The sequence below is a fragment of the Bidens hawaiensis genome, unplaced genomic scaffold (genome assembly GCF_021521415.1).
Source record: "Bidens hawaiensis isolate Kalapana, Puna unplaced genomic scaffold, B.hawaiensis_p1.1 tig00010731_1, whole genome shotgun sequence".
Lineage (NCBI taxonomy): Eukaryota > Viridiplantae > Streptophyta > Magnoliopsida > Asterales > Asteraceae > Bidens > Bidens hawaiensis.
The window spans coordinates 779,495-798,972 of NW_027491821.1; the positions used below are offsets into that span (position 1 = coordinate 779,495).

General features: G+C 34.8%; 1 protein-coding gene across 1 annotated transcript; it reads right to left on the reverse strand.

The window, feature by feature from the left end:
* Nucleotides 1-5,401: 5,401 nt before the first annotated feature.
* Nucleotides 5,402-6,901, reverse strand: LOC143536014 (expansin-A11-like). The gene is made up of 3 exons (XM_077030103.1): nt 6,648-6,901; nt 6,093-6,414; nt 5,402-6,017 (listed from the first exon to the last, which is right to left on the reverse strand). The coding sequence occupies exons 1-3, from the start codon at nt 6,781-6,783 to the stop codon at nt 5,711-5,713; spliced, it is 765 nt and encodes a 254-aa protein (XP_076886218.1). The 5' UTR covers nt 6,784-6,901; the 3' UTR covers nt 5,402-5,710.
* Between the last annotated feature and the right edge of the window lie 12,577 nt (nt 6,902-19,478).

A 19,478-nucleotide genomic window follows, 5' to 3' on the forward strand; every position in this document is an offset into this window, starting at 1 on the left:
CTAACTTATGTTCATTAAATCTACATTTTAATGGTTCTTATTCTAGCACATGTTTTAATGACATGAATATATATAATTATATATCAACATATGTTTTTTTCTATAGAGCCACTTGATAGTATTTAAAAAACCAGTTCCAAAGTATTACACATTTGCTGCCTTCCAACGTACGTTATCTCCCTACACAATTGCATATATCTGTATATGCATATATATCTAGAGAGAGAAGTCAAAAGAAAATGAAGTGGCAAGGTGATGAGGTTTACAGTAACTTAATAAACTTTATCATTTATGACTTATGAGTGCAAAAAGGAAACTCATGTAAAAGTTTTACAACTTGGAAAGTGCATTGTTGGACGAATATTATATTATATATCCATGATGTATATCAGATTTTTAGTTATATATTAAAAGGAAGTTTGACACGGTACAACAACTCATGTGTGCAAGTATATTACCTTGGTAATTAAGCTACTGCCACGTTACTCCTTTCAATTATTTTGGCTTACTTCTGTCAATCTTTCCCAAGAAGATGCTTGATGCTAATCAGCCATTTAACATCATTAGAGGGTACTTATTGTATCTTTTACCTGCATTACAATTTTGAAAAACCACTTACATAATGTATTCTCGACTTTGAATACTTCAAATTTCGTCATACACTCACATGTGTGTGCTTAATTAGAAACGCGTTAGGATCAGTTAGACTGGATTTAAGAATTACTCGATAAAATCGTAATTTATTTAAAGTTTAAAAGTTATTAGAAATAGAAAAACTTCTTAATCTTGATCAATTTTAAGCCTAATTCTCAAATAGGCTTCCTATATATCTCCTAGGGGTGAGCCTTTCAAAAGACCATCCAAAAAGATGTGCCTAGCTAGACCGCCGACTAATTCACCGATATCCTGTATGACCGGCTATTTGCCCCGGACGTGAAAACACTAATTAAAACACTTGATACAAATACTTTTAAAGTACTTTTCATAACTATTACTCCCTCCGTCCCTTTGAATATGTCCTATTTTGAATTTTCAAAGTCTTTATTTATAAACTTTGATCTTAAATAATTTTGTTTGCGTTAGATAGCACTTGATGAAAGTTATATGATTTGAGTATGTTTTAAAAAATGTTTTATCGGTATAATTTTTATCAAGTTTTATATAACACAAAAAGTATATAATTAAGGTCAAAGTTTATAAATAAAGACTTTGAAAATTCAAAATAGAACATATTCAAAGAGACGGATGGAGTACTTAAAACTAATTTGTATTACACATGACCTGCATATTAGATCTTTCCTAAAACCTGTATATTACATGGGTTGAATAAAGAATACATTATATAGTTACTAGTTAATAATAAAGATTTAAATGTTAACTATCTTTAATTTTAGAGTTAATGTCCATTTTCGTTAGACGTGGGGACGTAATTGGCTAATGTTTAAAACTATAAGGACTAAATTGACAAAATCTCAAACTTTGGACTGAAGTGGCGAAAGTAGCAAATCACAGGGACGAAAATGGCTATTAACTCTTAAAGTTTTAATTAATTTTATTTTTATTTTTTTAAAACAAGTTGGTAATCATTTGCAGTTAACATTTTACTAAAGATGGTTTTAATTCTTTTTCGCCTTAAAGTTGTCTTTCTTTTTTTCATTTAGGGAATCATCTAAATCGATCAATGGTGTGATTTTGTGCTTCTTTTATTGGATTGTTTAATGTCTAAACAACCGGTTTAAAATACTTAAATTTAGACCTTTTGTCGGGTAGTATTTAACAAAGAGGTACTATTTGAGAGCCTTTTACTGTTTTACATGATGACTCTTGCCATGTTATGGATAAGGCTATGTAAATTAAAAAAAACTGCTCGTCGTAGGTAGGGTAGAGCCATGCGATCTAACTTCGGCGTAAGAGCATGTATCGATTGGGAGAGGGAATAGAGTAGGTTTGAGTAAATGTTGTGTACCGTAACTTATGGGAGTAAAGTTGCTATTCTAGTAGGGTCGTGAGAGTAGTTGGGCGCGGTAAATGGTGGGAGTATACTTGCATTCCATAATTTTATGTCCTTGATGTGACTTGTTGGTTGATATGAGTTTTAATTGATTTGGTTATACTTTTTGCTCAGAGTTCCGTATGCGATTCGACTAAAGGAGTTCGCCTTTCATCGTATTTCGGGTTGACGGGTCAACCTAAGTCATGGTAAGGCTGAAATATTCGTCTAACCCTTGTCATGGTTTTGATGGATCTATAACATCATAATCATATATTTAAATAGTTGTGCACCTTATGATACATATTTATTTCCATTTATAACCTATTTGCATAAGTACTCAATTCAAGTACATGTTGAAAATGGGTTGAAACTTGAAAGCCACCTAGGGTTTAGATTTTATAAACATGTCATATTTGTTTTAAGTTAGAACAGTAGTCTTATAGTGTGACAAAAGTGAAAATGTCATTTATATTAAGCTACACCATTTTTAATTATTTTTTTAACGGCACCATGTTGACAAAAATTTTCTCACCTACATTTTTTTTAAAGAAAAAGGAAAAGAAAAAAAGAAAAACTCGACATTTTCATCACTCAATATATAACATGTTATACTTTTGGAATAAATCGGAACCATCATATGAAAACAAATTTAAGTATATAATTTAATTATAATAATTAATAATAGACGAGTTACGATCACATGCCACCCAAACTCTTTGCATTCACGTGATACACCACCTCCTTAAATTTTGTTACCATCGAGAAGAAAGATACTCTCATAAATATAAACACAACTGGTTTTGTTTATTTTCTTTGTAAGGTTTTCTTCGTTTTTTAAAAAAATTGGTTTTGTTAGACCTCCATTTTCCTTTCTATTTGTATCAGACCAACCTAGCTATTCTTTTATTACAAGTTATTTTTGTCATTTTCTATTTCTATAACGTCGTTTGAAATGCGTAACCGAGACCGACCGAATTCGTGTTGAGTCGTCACAACAACACATGGGTTTTATGATCGTATAAACGTCGTTTTAAACATATTATTTAATGTATCATAAGCTATAAGAGTTTTTTGTTTTGTTTTAGTTTCATTACCGTAATGAACGTAACCAAAACGACTAAATTCGCGATGAGTCTCCACAGCGGATCGTGTACATAACCAGATCCTAGCTACCTAGCGTAACGCGCCGGTTAAAAAGACTATATTAATATATATAAGTTGGTTTAGAAAAAAATTGGCATCCAAGCTTGAAGTTTGTACTAATTAAGTCACTTATATTGTATTTTGTCTCAAGTAAGTAACTCAACTTTCAATTTTGTTTTAATTAAGTCACTTAACTTTCAATGTGTCTTGATTAGTCACTCAATTTTCAGTTTTAGCTCAATTAGATCACTCAATTTCCAATAAATGTTCTAATACTATCTTTTTTACCTTCAAATTATATGATTATAAATAACTAAAACGTCATTAAAACCAACATTTTTTATTTTTTATCTAATAAATATATCACTTGCGATAATATAGTAGTTGTCTTTCTCGATTTAGAACACAAATTGAAATTTAAGTGACCTAATTGAAAAAAAATGAAAGTTGAGTGACCTGATTGAGACAAACAAAATATAAGTGACGTAATTAAAACAAACTTGAAACTTAATTACTATTTTATAGTGTTTACCTTTTTTTTAAACAACCAATTTTTTTAAACAACCACCAAGCAAAAAAGCAAGATTAGTTGAAAAGAAGGTACAACATAACCCTATTACAATCACCTCAAAAAGAAAAATTACACCATATTTCCTAATCAAACCCATCTCGGACTGAAAAGCTTGTGGCTTGAAGCTTAGACCAGTAACTTGCTCGATAAAAGCTCGAATAAATCTAGCTAAAAACACTTGATTTGAAACGGCTTGAACCAAGCCGACTCATTTTTATAACTGAGCGAGCTCGACCCAAGCTTAGCTCGGGTCGTGGCTCAGGTCCTTGGCTCAATCTTAGGCCCGTTTAACTTCAAGATCGAGCTCGAGCCTAGCCGGTCTGACTCGTTTAACTTAGGCTTGACTCGTGAACAACCTTAAGCCCATCCCACCATCCCTTATTTTTACCCATATAAATGAAAACCTTTTGATCTCCACTTTGATTCGATTAATCGAAATACTTATAGTGCTGAAAAACGTTTCATTCCTTATCGTCCATAGACTCCAACGTGCCGTTAGTACTACCGCTTAAATGGCTCTCTCTTTTTAACACTTTGACACACCTATATTTTTATGCATGACAAGCAAGTCTATATTGGGGAAATGTTACACGAACTAACAAATTGCCAAATAATCGTTGCAACCATGCAAGAGGTAAGTAAGTGTTCTACCGACTCTCGCCCATTACAACAGACTGGTTTTGTTCTTAAATTACCACTCTCCTACATAGCGCATCGGAAGTAGCTAATCTCTCCATCTTCGTTCTACACCTGAAAACATTAACTTTCAACAGTATCCATTTGTTCCAATCCAACACAAAGTTAATGGAATTGCTCTCTCTCTCTACAAACACCACCAGTCTGACATGATTTGGTGAATAAAATGTTACTGTTCTCTAGTCCCTGGGCCCACTTGTCATGTAAGGTGCCCAATCGCCTTCCAGTAATAACAAAAGATATTCCCATTGTTCCTCCACCTCCACTAGAGAGAAGAGTTTACGAGTCCAATTCCAGGTCCATCCATCTAAAGACAACCTACCTCTTGTTCTAACCCGTTAGACAATGCCACGTTACCCAATAACTATCCTCGACGATCCAGAAGAGCTCAATCCAACTAAACCAATTACATGAGGTGCGGAGTTTGCATGGAAGTAACATTCATAATTGATTTTGGAAATTTCATTGATGTTAGCTTAGAACTCTTTAAATATCATGATCTATGGTTGGGATATTTATATTTGAAGATTAATTTTTTTTATCATCAAGAAACCTTAGGGTTCTTGAGGCTTTTGATTTAATCATCAAATTATCTACCCATCTAATTATATTTGTTGATTCGTTATCACGTTCATTTTTAGGAAGAGTAATAAGAAAGAAGTGCCATGAATATATCAATACGGTGGCTATACGCATTCCTAAATATTCCATAAACAAATATGTCACGACATTATGTTTCTAGTAAATGTACTAAACTACAAACATATTTTTATTTACTCTTCTTACATTTGTATTTAATATAGTTTATATACTTTGTTCGATATTACTATTAGGTAGTTATTTTACATAAATTATATACTCTTAACGTTGTGTGGTATATGCTACACCAATTCAATCGACAAATAAATTGCTTTAAAGCATAGAGAACGAAAATTATGTGATAATTCAATAAAAAGAAAAAGAAACTGGATCACTTGTAAAGGTCATTAATAACTTGTCAAATTCGTATTAATTATAGGACTTTAGTCCATACAACAAAGCATAAGATAAAAGAAGAATTATAGTGCTTCTTATTACATAATTACCGAAGAATACACAAGTATAACCAACACAATCTGGGTTTTCCGGGTTAGAATTAGGGAAACCCGTTTCACCCCTCAAATTCATATAGTTTTATAATGACGACCCGACAAAAGAAAACCCGGCGGGCTGCTTCTATAAAAAGAGTAAGCACGCCGCTGCCTCTTTAAAAAACCTGAAACTCTAAACCCTGAAGCACAAACACACAATGTTACTTTATTTCCTTTTTAAAATTGTAACCGGCTAGAGAAAGTTTGACCAAAACCCCAGTTTGCAGGAACGATATTATTGAACGTTCGAGTGACTCCATCGTTGGTTGTGACCATAAATGACATAGATTGACCATTTAGATACGAATTTGATTGCCAGTTAGCTCCCCAATTTCTCGACATCGGCAACCATCCGGTTTTCGAGCCCTTAACCTTAACCGATTGAATCGCTCCAGCCCCACCAACATTAGTTATCAAAACAAGCTCAAAATAGTCTCGTCCATTGATTGTGAATCTAACTCCACCGTGTTTCTTACATGGTACTCTAAAAAACCATCAAATCAAAAACATTAGTTACCTATATAACAACCGGTTGAGTCTATGTAACAGGATAGCTAACCTTTGGTAAATAACCGGGACAATTCCACCGGCATAAATGCCAATTTTTTCCCAAGCAGGTTGAGCCATATCAAAATGTTGAAGTGGTGGGTTGCACCAACCACCGGCATTGCTAGGTTGAGCGTAATTTGGTGGGCAGAAGTTTGTGCCAGTGACCGTCACCGACACTCCTTTCTTGCACCACTTCGGGTCTGCTTTGTAATCACATATGATTTTGTAGCATTGTCCACACGAGGCACCATCGTTGAAAAGAGCAGTACTCAATGCAGCAGTTCTTGTACCATAACCCGTAGAGTATAAGTTACCATACCCACAAGCTCCACCTACACAAGGCAACCTTAAAATCAGTAAAAAAAGGAAATGAAACAAACTAGTGGCTTGTTAGTTGTTCATGGGTTTGGTTTATAGTTTCTTGAAGTACAAGTACAACTAGAAAACAACTTTTCTAGTTATTTGCTAAATTATATAAAAAAAAATGTTCATCAAGTACAAGTAAAACTTGTATAATGTAAAATGTCAATAATATGTTTTAACTTTAGCTTGAAAAAAAACTTACCCATTGTTCCCGATGCATCGCTCCCTCCATAAAAGGTTGCATGAGCTCTATACCATTTCGAAGCAGTAAAAGCATCGGCATGAACAAACAAATAACCGACAACAGATAGCAGAAGAAGAACACAAATTTTTGCCATTTCTTTGATGATCTTGAAGGGAGATTGATTAATGAAATGAGTTGTGAAGATGGTTATGAAGATTAGAGGATGTGGTACTTAAATAAGGACCAACCCAACACCATCACATGTAACTCTGCAAGTAGAGAATGCAAAGAGGGATTTAATTAATATTATTTAGTTATTTTTTTATTACAAATATAATTAAAAATATCCTTGCACAAGGGTGAAGAAATTCTGAATCTGATGCAATCATTCGCACGTTCTATCTAACCATTTGTCTACATAGCATTCACATGGCTTACCCATTAGAAGAGCCGTGAATGCATCAAACCGAGAAGCTAATTGCTTCCATCATGTTGTTAACATTAAAATGGAAACAATTTTTATTGATTTGACATAAAGTTTTAAAAATACATTTTCATGTATTTTTGAACGGTGACAAAACAAGAAATAGTAGATACTCACATCAGTATCATTAATTTTGTTTCATATGAAAATGGAAAGTAGTTGCAATCTTGATGGGACAAAAGAAATATTATCGTTAATATTAGCTTCAATCACCAAATTTTTTGATGGCACTCACAAACCAAAACTACAAACTACGCTAGGGTCCGGTTGATATAGGGTAAATGAATAGACAATGGAATGGAATAAACAAGATAATGGAATGATTAAGGGAATGAAATGGATCATTATTTTTTCGTAGTCTTATTTAATTAACCTATGGGAATTGAATGAAATATTTTAAATTGTATGTTAAGGACGGAAAGACACAATAATGGAATATATATGACAAAATACAAAGTAAAAAAAATGGTAATGTCGGTGGCGATGGTAATGGTGATGGTGACGGCGATGATGCTGAAGTGGTGGCGGTGGCAATGGTAGTGGTGGCCAAGAGGTGGCGGCGAGGGTAGCGGTGGTGGTGGTGGCGGCGGTGGTCATGTAGTGGTGGAGGAGGTGGTGATCAGGTGGCGGCGGCCACGGTGGCGCGGTCTGGTGGTGGTGGTGTCGAGAAAGTAAAATGAAAGATGATACAAATGTAAAAAAAAAGGTGATTCCTTGTGTAGTCGGTAATTCTATTTCATTGACCAACCAAATGTTTATTTTTTCATTCTTACAATACATTATTTATATGTATCAAATGCTATCTAAGAGAATAATCTACTCTCATGCCATGATTATTGTCCCTAAAACCAAAATTTCTTTACCATTCAGTCAACATTAAAATGACACTTCAGTGACCAATTAATGCAGTCCATTATTGTTACATGGATGAAAGAATTCTGATAGGGTCATTTATTTTATATCACCAAAACACTTTTAATGTAGTCCAAAAAGTTTTTACCATTTACACATTCTCTTCTTATTCACCGTTTATGTAAGATTCAACTAAATTGTCATAAATCACTATATTATTTACTTGTAAGATTCAACTAAATTATTTACTTGAAGATAAAGTTTCGCACATTTACCATATTCTGTTTAATTGAGTCTATTTGAACCACCTTCATTAAAACGCACGGGCCAGTTGGTTGTACGACTAAACCAAACATGGTGGTTGTCCGGATTCAACTTGTAATTTTGCATATTATCACAAGGATGGAAAATCCAATGACTGGAAAAGTTTTTAACTTTTTAAAAAAATTATTGTATTACCAATCTTCATCCTACTTTGGTACTGTCAAGAAGCCTTAATCCAGCTGCATAATATACGGCTAATGTTGTATTGTTGCTTAATGAAGAAAATATGCATTAAATCCCAAGATTAAAAATGATAAATAAAATGGAGTCTCACATGGCTTTACTTTGACCTGTTGTGGATCTAAATTCTTATAAAGTTAAATAACATATACGTACTGCCAATATATATATTTTTTTACATTGATTTTATAATATGCCATTATTTCTTTGCAGAGTTTTGGGGGGGAAGAAAACAAATACTTGGATTCAAGATCCCTCAAATATGACATAATGTTTCAAAAAATCCAGATTGTAAAGGTTTGGACATAGGCTTGCTTTTTGTAGATACCAGATTTGATCACATGTTTAACTTGATAACTTGAAAATAAAATCTTTGTCAAGAAAATCATGATTTTGATGAAGTATATATCAAATACATATATGCAACTTTGTAAAATACATATATGTATTTTCGATATCTACATATATATTTTTATTTGTTTGTTTATTTATTTTTGCTTTGGCTAAAATTAATGAATACAATAAAGCCTATAGAGGTTTATTAGGGAATTACCATCATTTTTATATGTAAAACCTCATAAAAAAACTCATTTTTGTGTGTAACATATTCAATTTTTATCATATTATCATTATTATTATTTGTAGTTTTTGTAATAAACACATGTAGAAAACATTCTAATATAAAACAGGTTTTTGAAAAAAAATTACTTTTTTAATATTTTTAACTTCCAGATGTGTTTACATGTAGAACTTTTAAAAAATTATGTAAAAATCGAATTTTTATATTAAAAATAATTTTTAAGACGTAGTTTTTCTTGTGTATATGTATCTAACTATCTATATAATTGTCTACCATGAAATCCTATGTGTCGCCCTTAGGTTGTCTCCCCATTCTCTAGAGCCACCAGATTGCTTGATTTCTAAATGGAGGCTTCTCATGCATTTGACCCGAAATCACGGGTATGAGTCTTACCCCAGATAGTCTTTAAATGGGTTATAACATCTCATTTATTTGTGAAACTCTTTCATAATAAAACAATAATTTTCGCAGGTCATGGGTTTCACCAATCCCGATGTAACATCCTCAAAATTTCGATCCAAATTTGACAACTTAGAAAAGTTGAGGGATAAAAAAAAATGATGTCAAGACAAGTTATGAGAAAATATTAAATAAAGAAATATAAGAAAAATAAGGAAATAAAACTATTTCCTAAGTTAAGTATTTCCATAAGAAAGAAATAAGAAAACTCATCCCACATTGAAAGATGTAAGAAAGTGAAAGCATTCCACATAGGTATAAATAAGAAAAAGAAAACCCATCCCACATGGAAAGTGGTAAAGAAATGAAAGCTTTTTATAAGAAAGAAAGTTTCCATGGTAATATTCTTTTATGAATATCATGCACCAAGTGGTCCTAGCGGATGGTGCGTAGCACCCGACCCGCACGGGCTCGGGCGAGGGCGAAGACGAGGGCGACGGCGACGGCGAAGGGCGTTGGGCGCAATGTGGCGCTTTGATGGCGCACGCTTGCATCGCCGCGAGCCGCTTAAGAGTCGCCTTAGTATTTTTAGACAACGAGAACTAGACCAGAAGTGACAAGCTACAAAAGATGGACAACGAGAACTAAACCAGAAGTGACAAGCTACAAAAGATAAAGGACTGAAAACGAAAAATAATATCTAAGAACCCATCGCGGTATGCGATGAGTCCAAGAAGATGGCCATCGCGGTACGCGATGGACCATGATGACTCAGAGACACGTGTCACACTCTGGTGACACGTGGCAGAACGTGGCGACACGTGGCACACGTGTCAGGCCACGTGGCGACACGTGGCAAGATCTCAGAATCTATGTCGGTCGCGGTATGCGTCGGAGTCAGGAAAGGAACCCATCGCGGTACGCGATAGGACTCAAAATCGGCTATAAATAGGATGGCCATGGCACATTCATTTCATACACCACAACCACTCTCTCTCTACCTCGGTTTGTGTGCCAAACACAGTTTTGCGTGCCACCGACCCGATGAATATCATCTCATAATCCCTACCAAAAACCCGGCGTTTTCCTCGAAGTTCGTGCCACCCGAAAGTAACCCGACATTCCGTCTCGAAGTACGTGCACGACCCTGTCACACCCTCAAAATCCACTAACGGAGTTTTACCGTCAGAGGGTGTGAACTAACAGGATCGGAATCATTAGTCATAATCAAACCATAAAAACATTTAAATGAAATTAAGTGCGGAAGCGTAAAAACCAAAAGACAAAAGTTGCGTCACGCAGGACGACTTAAAAACCCAAGTAATAATAGTTAAAAACATGTTTGCATATCAAAATGTTCAAAAACCATGCATGATCCTATACCGCGCGCCCGCCTCGGCTACCTGAGAATAACATACTAAAAGTGTCAACACAAGGTTGGTGAGTTCACGAGTTTATATAAAATAAAGCGTTTAGCGTTTTGCGTTCAGCGTTTTGCGTTTAGCGTTACCAGATAGTGTTAAATCAATTATATATCGATAGGTAGCTAGCCTATACAACAAGTATTACTAAGTGTTCGACACCGAAGCTGACTGTTTATCAAGTGCCTTGCCACCAGGTCATCCAGACCATTGTATGTGTTAGCCAAAATTACACCCGCTCGACCTCCAGTCGAGTTTAGCGTTGGGTGGGGTTTGTCAAACCCAGTAGTACTACTCAACAGTGACTCGCTATTATCCAAATATTAACCAGTTCGATGTGTAGGACTTCAATTGTTTCGTTTGCCACTTAGCCTTTACAAGTGATATATAACTTACTAACAAAATCTTAAATGAGTTTTTCGGAGTATGTTATCTCCCCCAAGTGAAAAGCGTTTAAAACAAGTGAAACTCACTGTTTGCGAAGAATTCCCGAAATAAATCACCAAGTGATGCGCGTCACAGAAAACTCTCTCTAGCGTTCTAAAACAACAAGGAGATTTTCTAAGTATCGGAACTAATATCGAGTCTCTAGACCCGGCACAAAATTCCTAAGCACAAGATACGTTTCGTGTTTGTTTGTGAATCGTGTGTGTCTTAACAAGCACATTTGTGATACGCTACGTGTGTGAACAATCGTTTACGTGTCATGTATTAATAATGTACATCACTAGCAACTATTCCCCGCAGGGGCAATTTGGTCAAAACACCACAATTATTTAGCAAGTATTCCCCGCAGGGGCAATTTGGTCAAAACATAGCAATTAACTAGCAATTATCATGTTTCATGCATTTTCACAAAATTCAGCAGCTAGTTTCACCGAGACAGAAATTCTACTTGAAAGATTATACTATACCACCGATCATAGAATCTCAATTAATTCATCAAAAATCATCACAAAAGCATACATGTCTTAGGTTTCCAGAACATATTTTATTATATTTTTATTCCACATAGGTTTCTCACAATAATCAAATCATTACAGCAAACTCATAACAGTCAAATTCATGCGCAACATAATGTTATTTGAAATTCCCGTTAAATGAAAAATCCAATAAATGCAAGACCACTTGGGTTAGGTTCCTAACTCAACAAGTCAACTTCCAGAAGTGGAACCAACCCAATTGGTCCCGTAGTTCATGAGATATAACATTTACAAAACAACCTAACAGCAGGCCTAACAACTCAGCTTTGCACAATGTTTTTGTAAAATCATAAAGGTTAACTTTTACACGTCCAAAAATTGCAAATTTATATTCTTTAGAAACTAGACTCAACCTAGTTTACTTTAGTATCAATATTCTCAACCAATTTTCACATTTACACCCAGATACAGTCAATTGAACATCAACAACATAATCTGTCCAGAAACTGTTTGCAACAAAATTCAACATATTAATCATCTATAGACCATAATCCTTTCATATGACACTCTAGACACCATAACCACTATCCATGCACATCAATTACACCATACATACATGGTTAGGGTTTTACTTGATCTCAAAATCAAAGACACAACAATTAACATGTAACAATATCAATTCTAGTTATCAAATCATCATCAATACATCATCAAATCAAACAAAAATCATATGAACACAATATATGAAATTTTTGGAATCTAGGGTTTGTAATTAACCCATTAAAAATCGAAATTAAGTATAAAGGATGCATAGGATAGTCGTTTATACCTTCCTAGCACCTTAATCTTCAATCAAACTTGAAAAATCTTGATTGTATGTGTGTGTATGAGGGCCGATCGCAAGGAGGGGGGCAAGGGGGCTGCCGATCGGGTTTTGGGAATGGGGTAGAGGTTAGGGTTTGGTGATTATTATTAATAATAATAATAATATTATACACTTCGGTCCCTTAACTTTCAAATGTTACTTTTCTAGCTTAATTAACTAGTTCTAGCACATTAAGTTAATGTTTATAAGAATGTTATCACATAACACATAAGTCTAACACATAATTATCACATAATTATTGTTTTGACGTTTTTCGTTTATTCACTAATCGTTTACGTCAACTCGTTTGCGTTTCGGTGCAATTCCCGAAAGACTACACATGTAGTAAGTGTCAAGCGTCATTTAAACCCTAGTTTAAATGTAATGAGGTGTGCGTTATAGATTCAATGATCTTTAAGTTTGAATTAACGGAGTTGAGTTAACGGAGTTAACCTGAAATTGACGATTGTCACATCGGCGACACGTGAACATCACCTCGATTTGCGTGCCAAGGAAGGTGGATTAAGAACGCCTCGATAAACGTGCATATAGAGTAGAAGTGTTGCCCGTATAAACTTTGGAATATCTAACTCCGAATACCTGTGCGAGGTAAGGGTTCTGCCTAAGTTATTTTATTATTATTAATGGCTTAGACCATAGTCGAAGTTATAGCTGAACCTTGATTATAATTTAGTATTATATAACTTTTCTTAAGCAAAGGTTATAGTGAAAATAATATTTCTTTATGACTAAGAAATATAATACAAAGAGGTTATAGTTATGAAATTAATGTTTCTTCTTGAAGAAGAAACTCAATAGGAAGAAACGTAGCATATAATTGGTAAAATAAAGAAAATGACTAAAGGTCCAAATGTTTTATATAAACAAATGATTTTTATCAAGGTTGAAGTTATACCAAAATAGACTAAAGGTCTAAAGCTAGATCAATGATCTAGTTATTTATTCGAAAGTTATTCTCGTACTATAGGTCCGATGTAACAAAACAAGAAGAAGAATCAGAAAACATGAATCAGTATTAGAAACTGATTATAAACAGAACTGGTGAATACGCCCCAAACCTTTTATATTGAGTCAGAATGTTTGCATAGGATTTTCAAATCCTTAAAAAACTTTGTGTACAATAATAAGAAATGGACACTCTGATTAAGAGTATACATGTGTCTGGATCCAAACATACATGGTGACTCGGCATTTCCCCGAGGCCATGCATATCATCAACATGCCTCTGAAGGTCTACGGGACTATTCAGAGAAATGATATTGTGTATATAATTAATTGTACATGGTACTTAGGGTAATTTGATCCCAATTTAGTTGGGTGCCTAATGAGTAGTCACAAAGGTATTATTATTGGTTTCACAAAGGTATTGAAAAGATATTTTTAGAGTCAGCGTTATTCATCAGCTTTGTGCTAACGTATTTTCCCACCCATGTTACAGGGAAACAAGAAAGGTTAGAACAGACAAACAAGAAGGAATAGAAGACTGGAGTTTAGTCATTAGATGCTATCCGATGGCTCAGATATTTTATTTCAAAATAATATAAAGAGTTATATTTTATAAAGAAATGTATTTGAAATATCAAACGGGTATTTAAACCTGAGTTTTTAATAAGTTTTCAATATAATAATATTTATTTAAAGACTTCCGCTAAAATGAAACCCGCAACTCTGATTTATTTACAAAACAGGTACCAACTATTGGTCACACGCCTAGGCCCTAAAGTGGGGTGTAACACCCGGATAACCTTTAAACATGTTATAACATCTCATTTATTTATGAAATAACCCCCTAATCATCAAAGAATAATTTCCACGGGTTATGGGTCTTACCAAACCCTAATGGCTCTCAAATGGGTTATAAGATCTTATTTATTGGTAAATACTTTCATACTCAAACCCTAATTTAATTTATCTTCTTTACATGTTCTCCATTGATGGTCTATCATCTCCATCGCCGGTTAACTTCCGATACTATCCGCCATCGTCAACTACATCAACGTCCCCTTTTTCATTAGACAAGTATTTGTGTTCATGTTTGTTCATTTAAAAAAATCAACATGTTCGTGTTCGCGTTCGTGTATTTTTGTTCGTTAAAAATCTAAAAACCTACACATCTCAATTGAAAATACCCAAACGCAAAAAAAAATATAATAACAAACTAATATATATGTATAAAATTAAAACAAACTATGTTAAAAATAAAATAAATCATTATAAAATAGCAAAACTATTAAAAATAAAAACTTAAATAAACTCCTGTAATACGAGATAAGCAAACTAGTGTATATATAAATCGGTAACACATAAATAATCGGTAAGTCGAAAATAAAATTGTGTGAACAATTTTATGTGATTTTAGTTGAATCACCGTCAAGAAAAAACATAGAATGTCCTCCTTAAAAAAGTGTTGGATAACATGGGTAGGGAAGGAAGTAAGCCTATCATTCCTCTCTTCTATCTACGATTTGGCTTCATGATTGATCTAGGATTGACTTCCTTAAATTTTAACAATAAAATATAATAGGTGGGTGTCGGTTCATATAATATAAATATATATTTGTTTTCAAACTCTTATTTTCAGGCAGTTCGATAACCAAACTTTTCATCAGCTGGTTTTACCACATTGAGTCTTCGGGCGATAGATTTTTCATGAAATAAAAGACGTTGAGTTTAGGCTACCCAGCACTATTTGCGATCACAATCATATAATAACGTCTTTTGTCATTGAGTTACCCCGGTCCCGGATAGCTATACTTTATTCGTTAGTCGTTCAAAAGAAAGTATATAACTTCATCAACTGTTATCAATCTATAATATATATAAACGAAACCATAAAAATCCTACGTGTCGTGATATGGTCGCTTCTCATTTTTTTGGAGTCACCATATTTGCTTCTTAAATTGAGGTTTCTCATGCATTTGACCCGAATTCACGGGTATAAGTCTTATCAAACCCAGATATTTTTTAAACGAGTTATAACACTCATTAAATTAAATACTAATCTCACCAAATATTTGATATAAAAATTCTATAAAGTAGGGATATACTAAAAATTAATATCTGATTTATTTAGAAAAAATATACACATTATTTATAATTAAAAAACCAATTTTATAGTAAAAAAAATAAACGGGTTTTGGGTCTCATCAAACCCATATAGCTTTTAAACCGGGTTATAACATCTCATTTATTTGTAAAACAATTTATCATCAAACTATAAGTATATTAATTATTAACTTTCATTCAATAATAAAAATAAAAATTCAAAAAATAAATAAATATTAGAAACAAATGATATAAAACAATTCCCGTAATACGGGGGATAAAAACTAGTTTGATTATATAATCATCGGTAACGATAAAATAATACTTATGTTAGTTATATTGATATAAATTATAAAAATCTAAGAAAAATTGTTACTTTGAAGGTAAGGTATTTAATTAACAAAAAAAATTAATGCATTTGTATTAAATAATTATCAATCTATAAAATAAGAAAGAGTACGTATACGATGAGTTTTCTTTCCTATCCGTATATTTCTCTGGCCATGTGAACATCACCTCTTCAATTAAAGGGTTAAGAAAGCTTTGCTAAGTCAAAGCATCTTCATCAAAATACATATTTATTAAACTCTTAAATGCAAATTGATTAATACATTTCATATACTATTTTTCAATAACAAAAAGACGGTTTTATGTACACAACATTATTACTATTAATAATACTCCCTACGTCTCATTTTAAATGTCCATTTTTTCATTTTTTTTTGTCCCAATTTAAATGTCATTTATATACATATAAATTCAATTTCTAATTGTATCCTTACTATTACATATCTAGATGTTTCATTTCCAATTTAGCAATAATAACTTAAAAGAAATTATTGTCATTTTACAGCTCATAAAATAAAATGATCAAACATTTCTTAATTTGTGTGTTTTGGGTCCCATGACATTTAAAATGAGACGAATGGAGTAATTATTAATAACAAATTATATGTATAGGCAATGGATTAATGGCCAGGTATGTCACGAGTTTTGGTAATCACATAATCGATTATAAAACTATGTCTAGCACTTGTTATAAATTGCTTATGGGGTCAACAGAAGACACACGACTACCGCGTGTCTTATGCATTATTGTTTAGTGTTTTCGTCTAAATTTCGCCACTACCTACATGGAAAGGGTTTAGGATTATATAATATATTTTAGGATAGGTTGCTTTCATGTACTTAATAACATGTTGGAGGCTTCAACTTCAAGTCCACCATGACATATTCTAGCACATGTTGCTTCCGTACAATTAGTTTAGTTGTGGCTCATGACCTATGAAAACAATTCTGGTTAATTGAACCTCAAGTCATGGGTCACGTTATATTATGCTAATCAAATTAAAACAAAGTGCCAACCGAACATGGTATTTCTGTAATTTAAAGCTTCTTTAATTAGTGAACCTTGACTTGCTAACTTATGTACTTATATGTGTTGATACTCAACAATCATGACCCTAAAAACAATTAGTCAACCTGGTTAGAAATTAACTTTTTTTTCTTAGGTCGTTTATCTCCGTTTGTTGTTTGTATTTTTGGGCTCTTGCTTCTTGTAAGTCGTTCAATTTTTTTTCTTAAATATATTTGGTCTGTAAAAAACAACGGTAAATTTAGAATGTCTTTACAAAATTGCTACATTACAGTAAGTTTAAATATGTGAACACCATTCGATGCTATTATGGAAGAGGCTAGTCATGGCCACTGACAACATTGTTTATAGTCCCATTTGTCTCACCGACACTATCGCTAGTATTCATGAAGTTTCATAAGTGTGGGGCGACACTTCTAGAGTTTTAGTATCGCCCAAGAATGTGAAAATGACCACATCGTTTAATTGATAATACCATTCTCAAATTTTGAACCTTAAAACATGTTTTCTTAGAAGTTAAAGCAAACCACTTGGGCACATTAAAAATAATTGATGTGAAAGGATTTGGGAACTCAACTGAAGAAACACTAAGTGAACCCACAGGCAGATTATAGATAATCTGGGGGTTAAGTAATGTTTCCCACGAATGAGGTCCAGCAGAGAAGGTTGTTCTTCAGGGGACCTGCAAAACAGACACCGTAAGCTCGTCACTGAGAAGGGGGGGGTTCCTCCTTGTGACCACCCTCCGGCGTGAGAATCAGACTAGATTGCTCTGAATATAAGTGTATATTAAGAGATTGCTAGATAAGATTGAGATAACAGATGATGTCCTTACCATTCCAAGGTGTTGGAGTATTTATAGCCGAAGGTAGGTTTCCAAGCAGGTACAGCCGGCTGAATAGTATTCCTGTTCTACCAACAGTGGACGTACGCACAGGCCATGCTGGTTGGTGGATAGGTTATGGCCAACAGTAATAAGGTCGGCTGTATACTGTTCCTTTACTGCCGGCTACGCACTGTTCCACCAACTGTAGGCTGCGCACGTCCCCTCGTAAGGGTTGGTGAGTAGGCAGCGGCTAATAGTGACAAACAGTACTAGAGGGTGCTCCTCCTCGTATTGTTGTCGGTGAGCTGTCACCCTGTGATTAGTTCATGGGCTGCTCTGGTCAAACTGTCTGTTCCGCCCATACCTTAGTAGGTATAGTACGAAAGACCTTCCAGAAGCATACGGACTGGCTCATTTAGGCGGGAGTGTTCCCGCCTTGCTCATTCCTTCATATGACTACTGAACGAATGCCTTGTGCGTGTAGCCTTGCTGTTAGTGCGGGTAGCCTTCCCTGATGGCTTGTATCCGCAGCTGCGGGAACAGGCGGGGTACTTCACCATTGGGAGGCTTTCCCTGCGGGTACAGCTGGCGTACTGCGCGTAAGGTTCTTTGAGCATGGTGTGTCCTGCTGGAGCAGTTGGTCATTGCGCAGACGTCCCTGTTCAATGTGAGTCTTGCGGGTCCAACTGGGCTCTGCTGGGACCTATCTCTTCAAGTCCCCCCAGTCCAATGTTCTTCTCATGAATGTTTAATAAAGTGAGGTGAACTTTTGGACTTAGCAAGGGGTTTTGAAAAGGGTATAATTTTTCGGTTTTCCGTGGTGATTCATCCCGCGGTTTTCCTGATGTCACGCAGAAATTCCCGACTTTTCTGCTTGATCTTTGGGTGTGAAGCGGGTAGGTTTGTAACCTCCTCGCGCGTCAGGAGCGTTGAGTCCCAATTGTGTGGATTCTCCATGGGGTTTTGGTGGTTTTCGACATAGTGATCATTTATGCTGAAACCACCAATTCCATCTTGGAGTTTCAAACAATATAGTTCTCGACGTTCCCGTCGTGCGGGAATGTTATTCACGTTTCCGCAAGCATGGCCCAGAAGATCCTTCTTGGTTTGAATTCCCTACAGAGTGCTAAGTACGTGAAGGGTTTTGCCTTGACACTGTACCCGCACTCGTCTTACGGTTACTTTACTTCCAAGGTATTCTTGGCTTCAATTCCCTGCGGGTGCTCGGTATGTGAAGGGTTTTGCCTTGACACTGTACCCGCATCCGTCTTACGGTTACTTGGTTGCCAAGGTATTCTTGGCTTCAATTCCCTGCGGGTGCTCGGTATGTGAAGGGTTTTGCCTTGACACTGTACCCGCATCCGTCTTACGGTTACTTGGTTGCCAAGGTAAGGGGTATTTTCCCGCTCACTTGAATCTTTTTGAACTTTGAATTTTGAAATTCGAAGAGTTGGTGGAAAGATAGGAACAGTCCAAACATCTGAAACGTCGTGCGACGGTTTCTTCTGACTGTGTCAGGACGTGCAGGAAGTTATGGTGACGTGACAGTACATG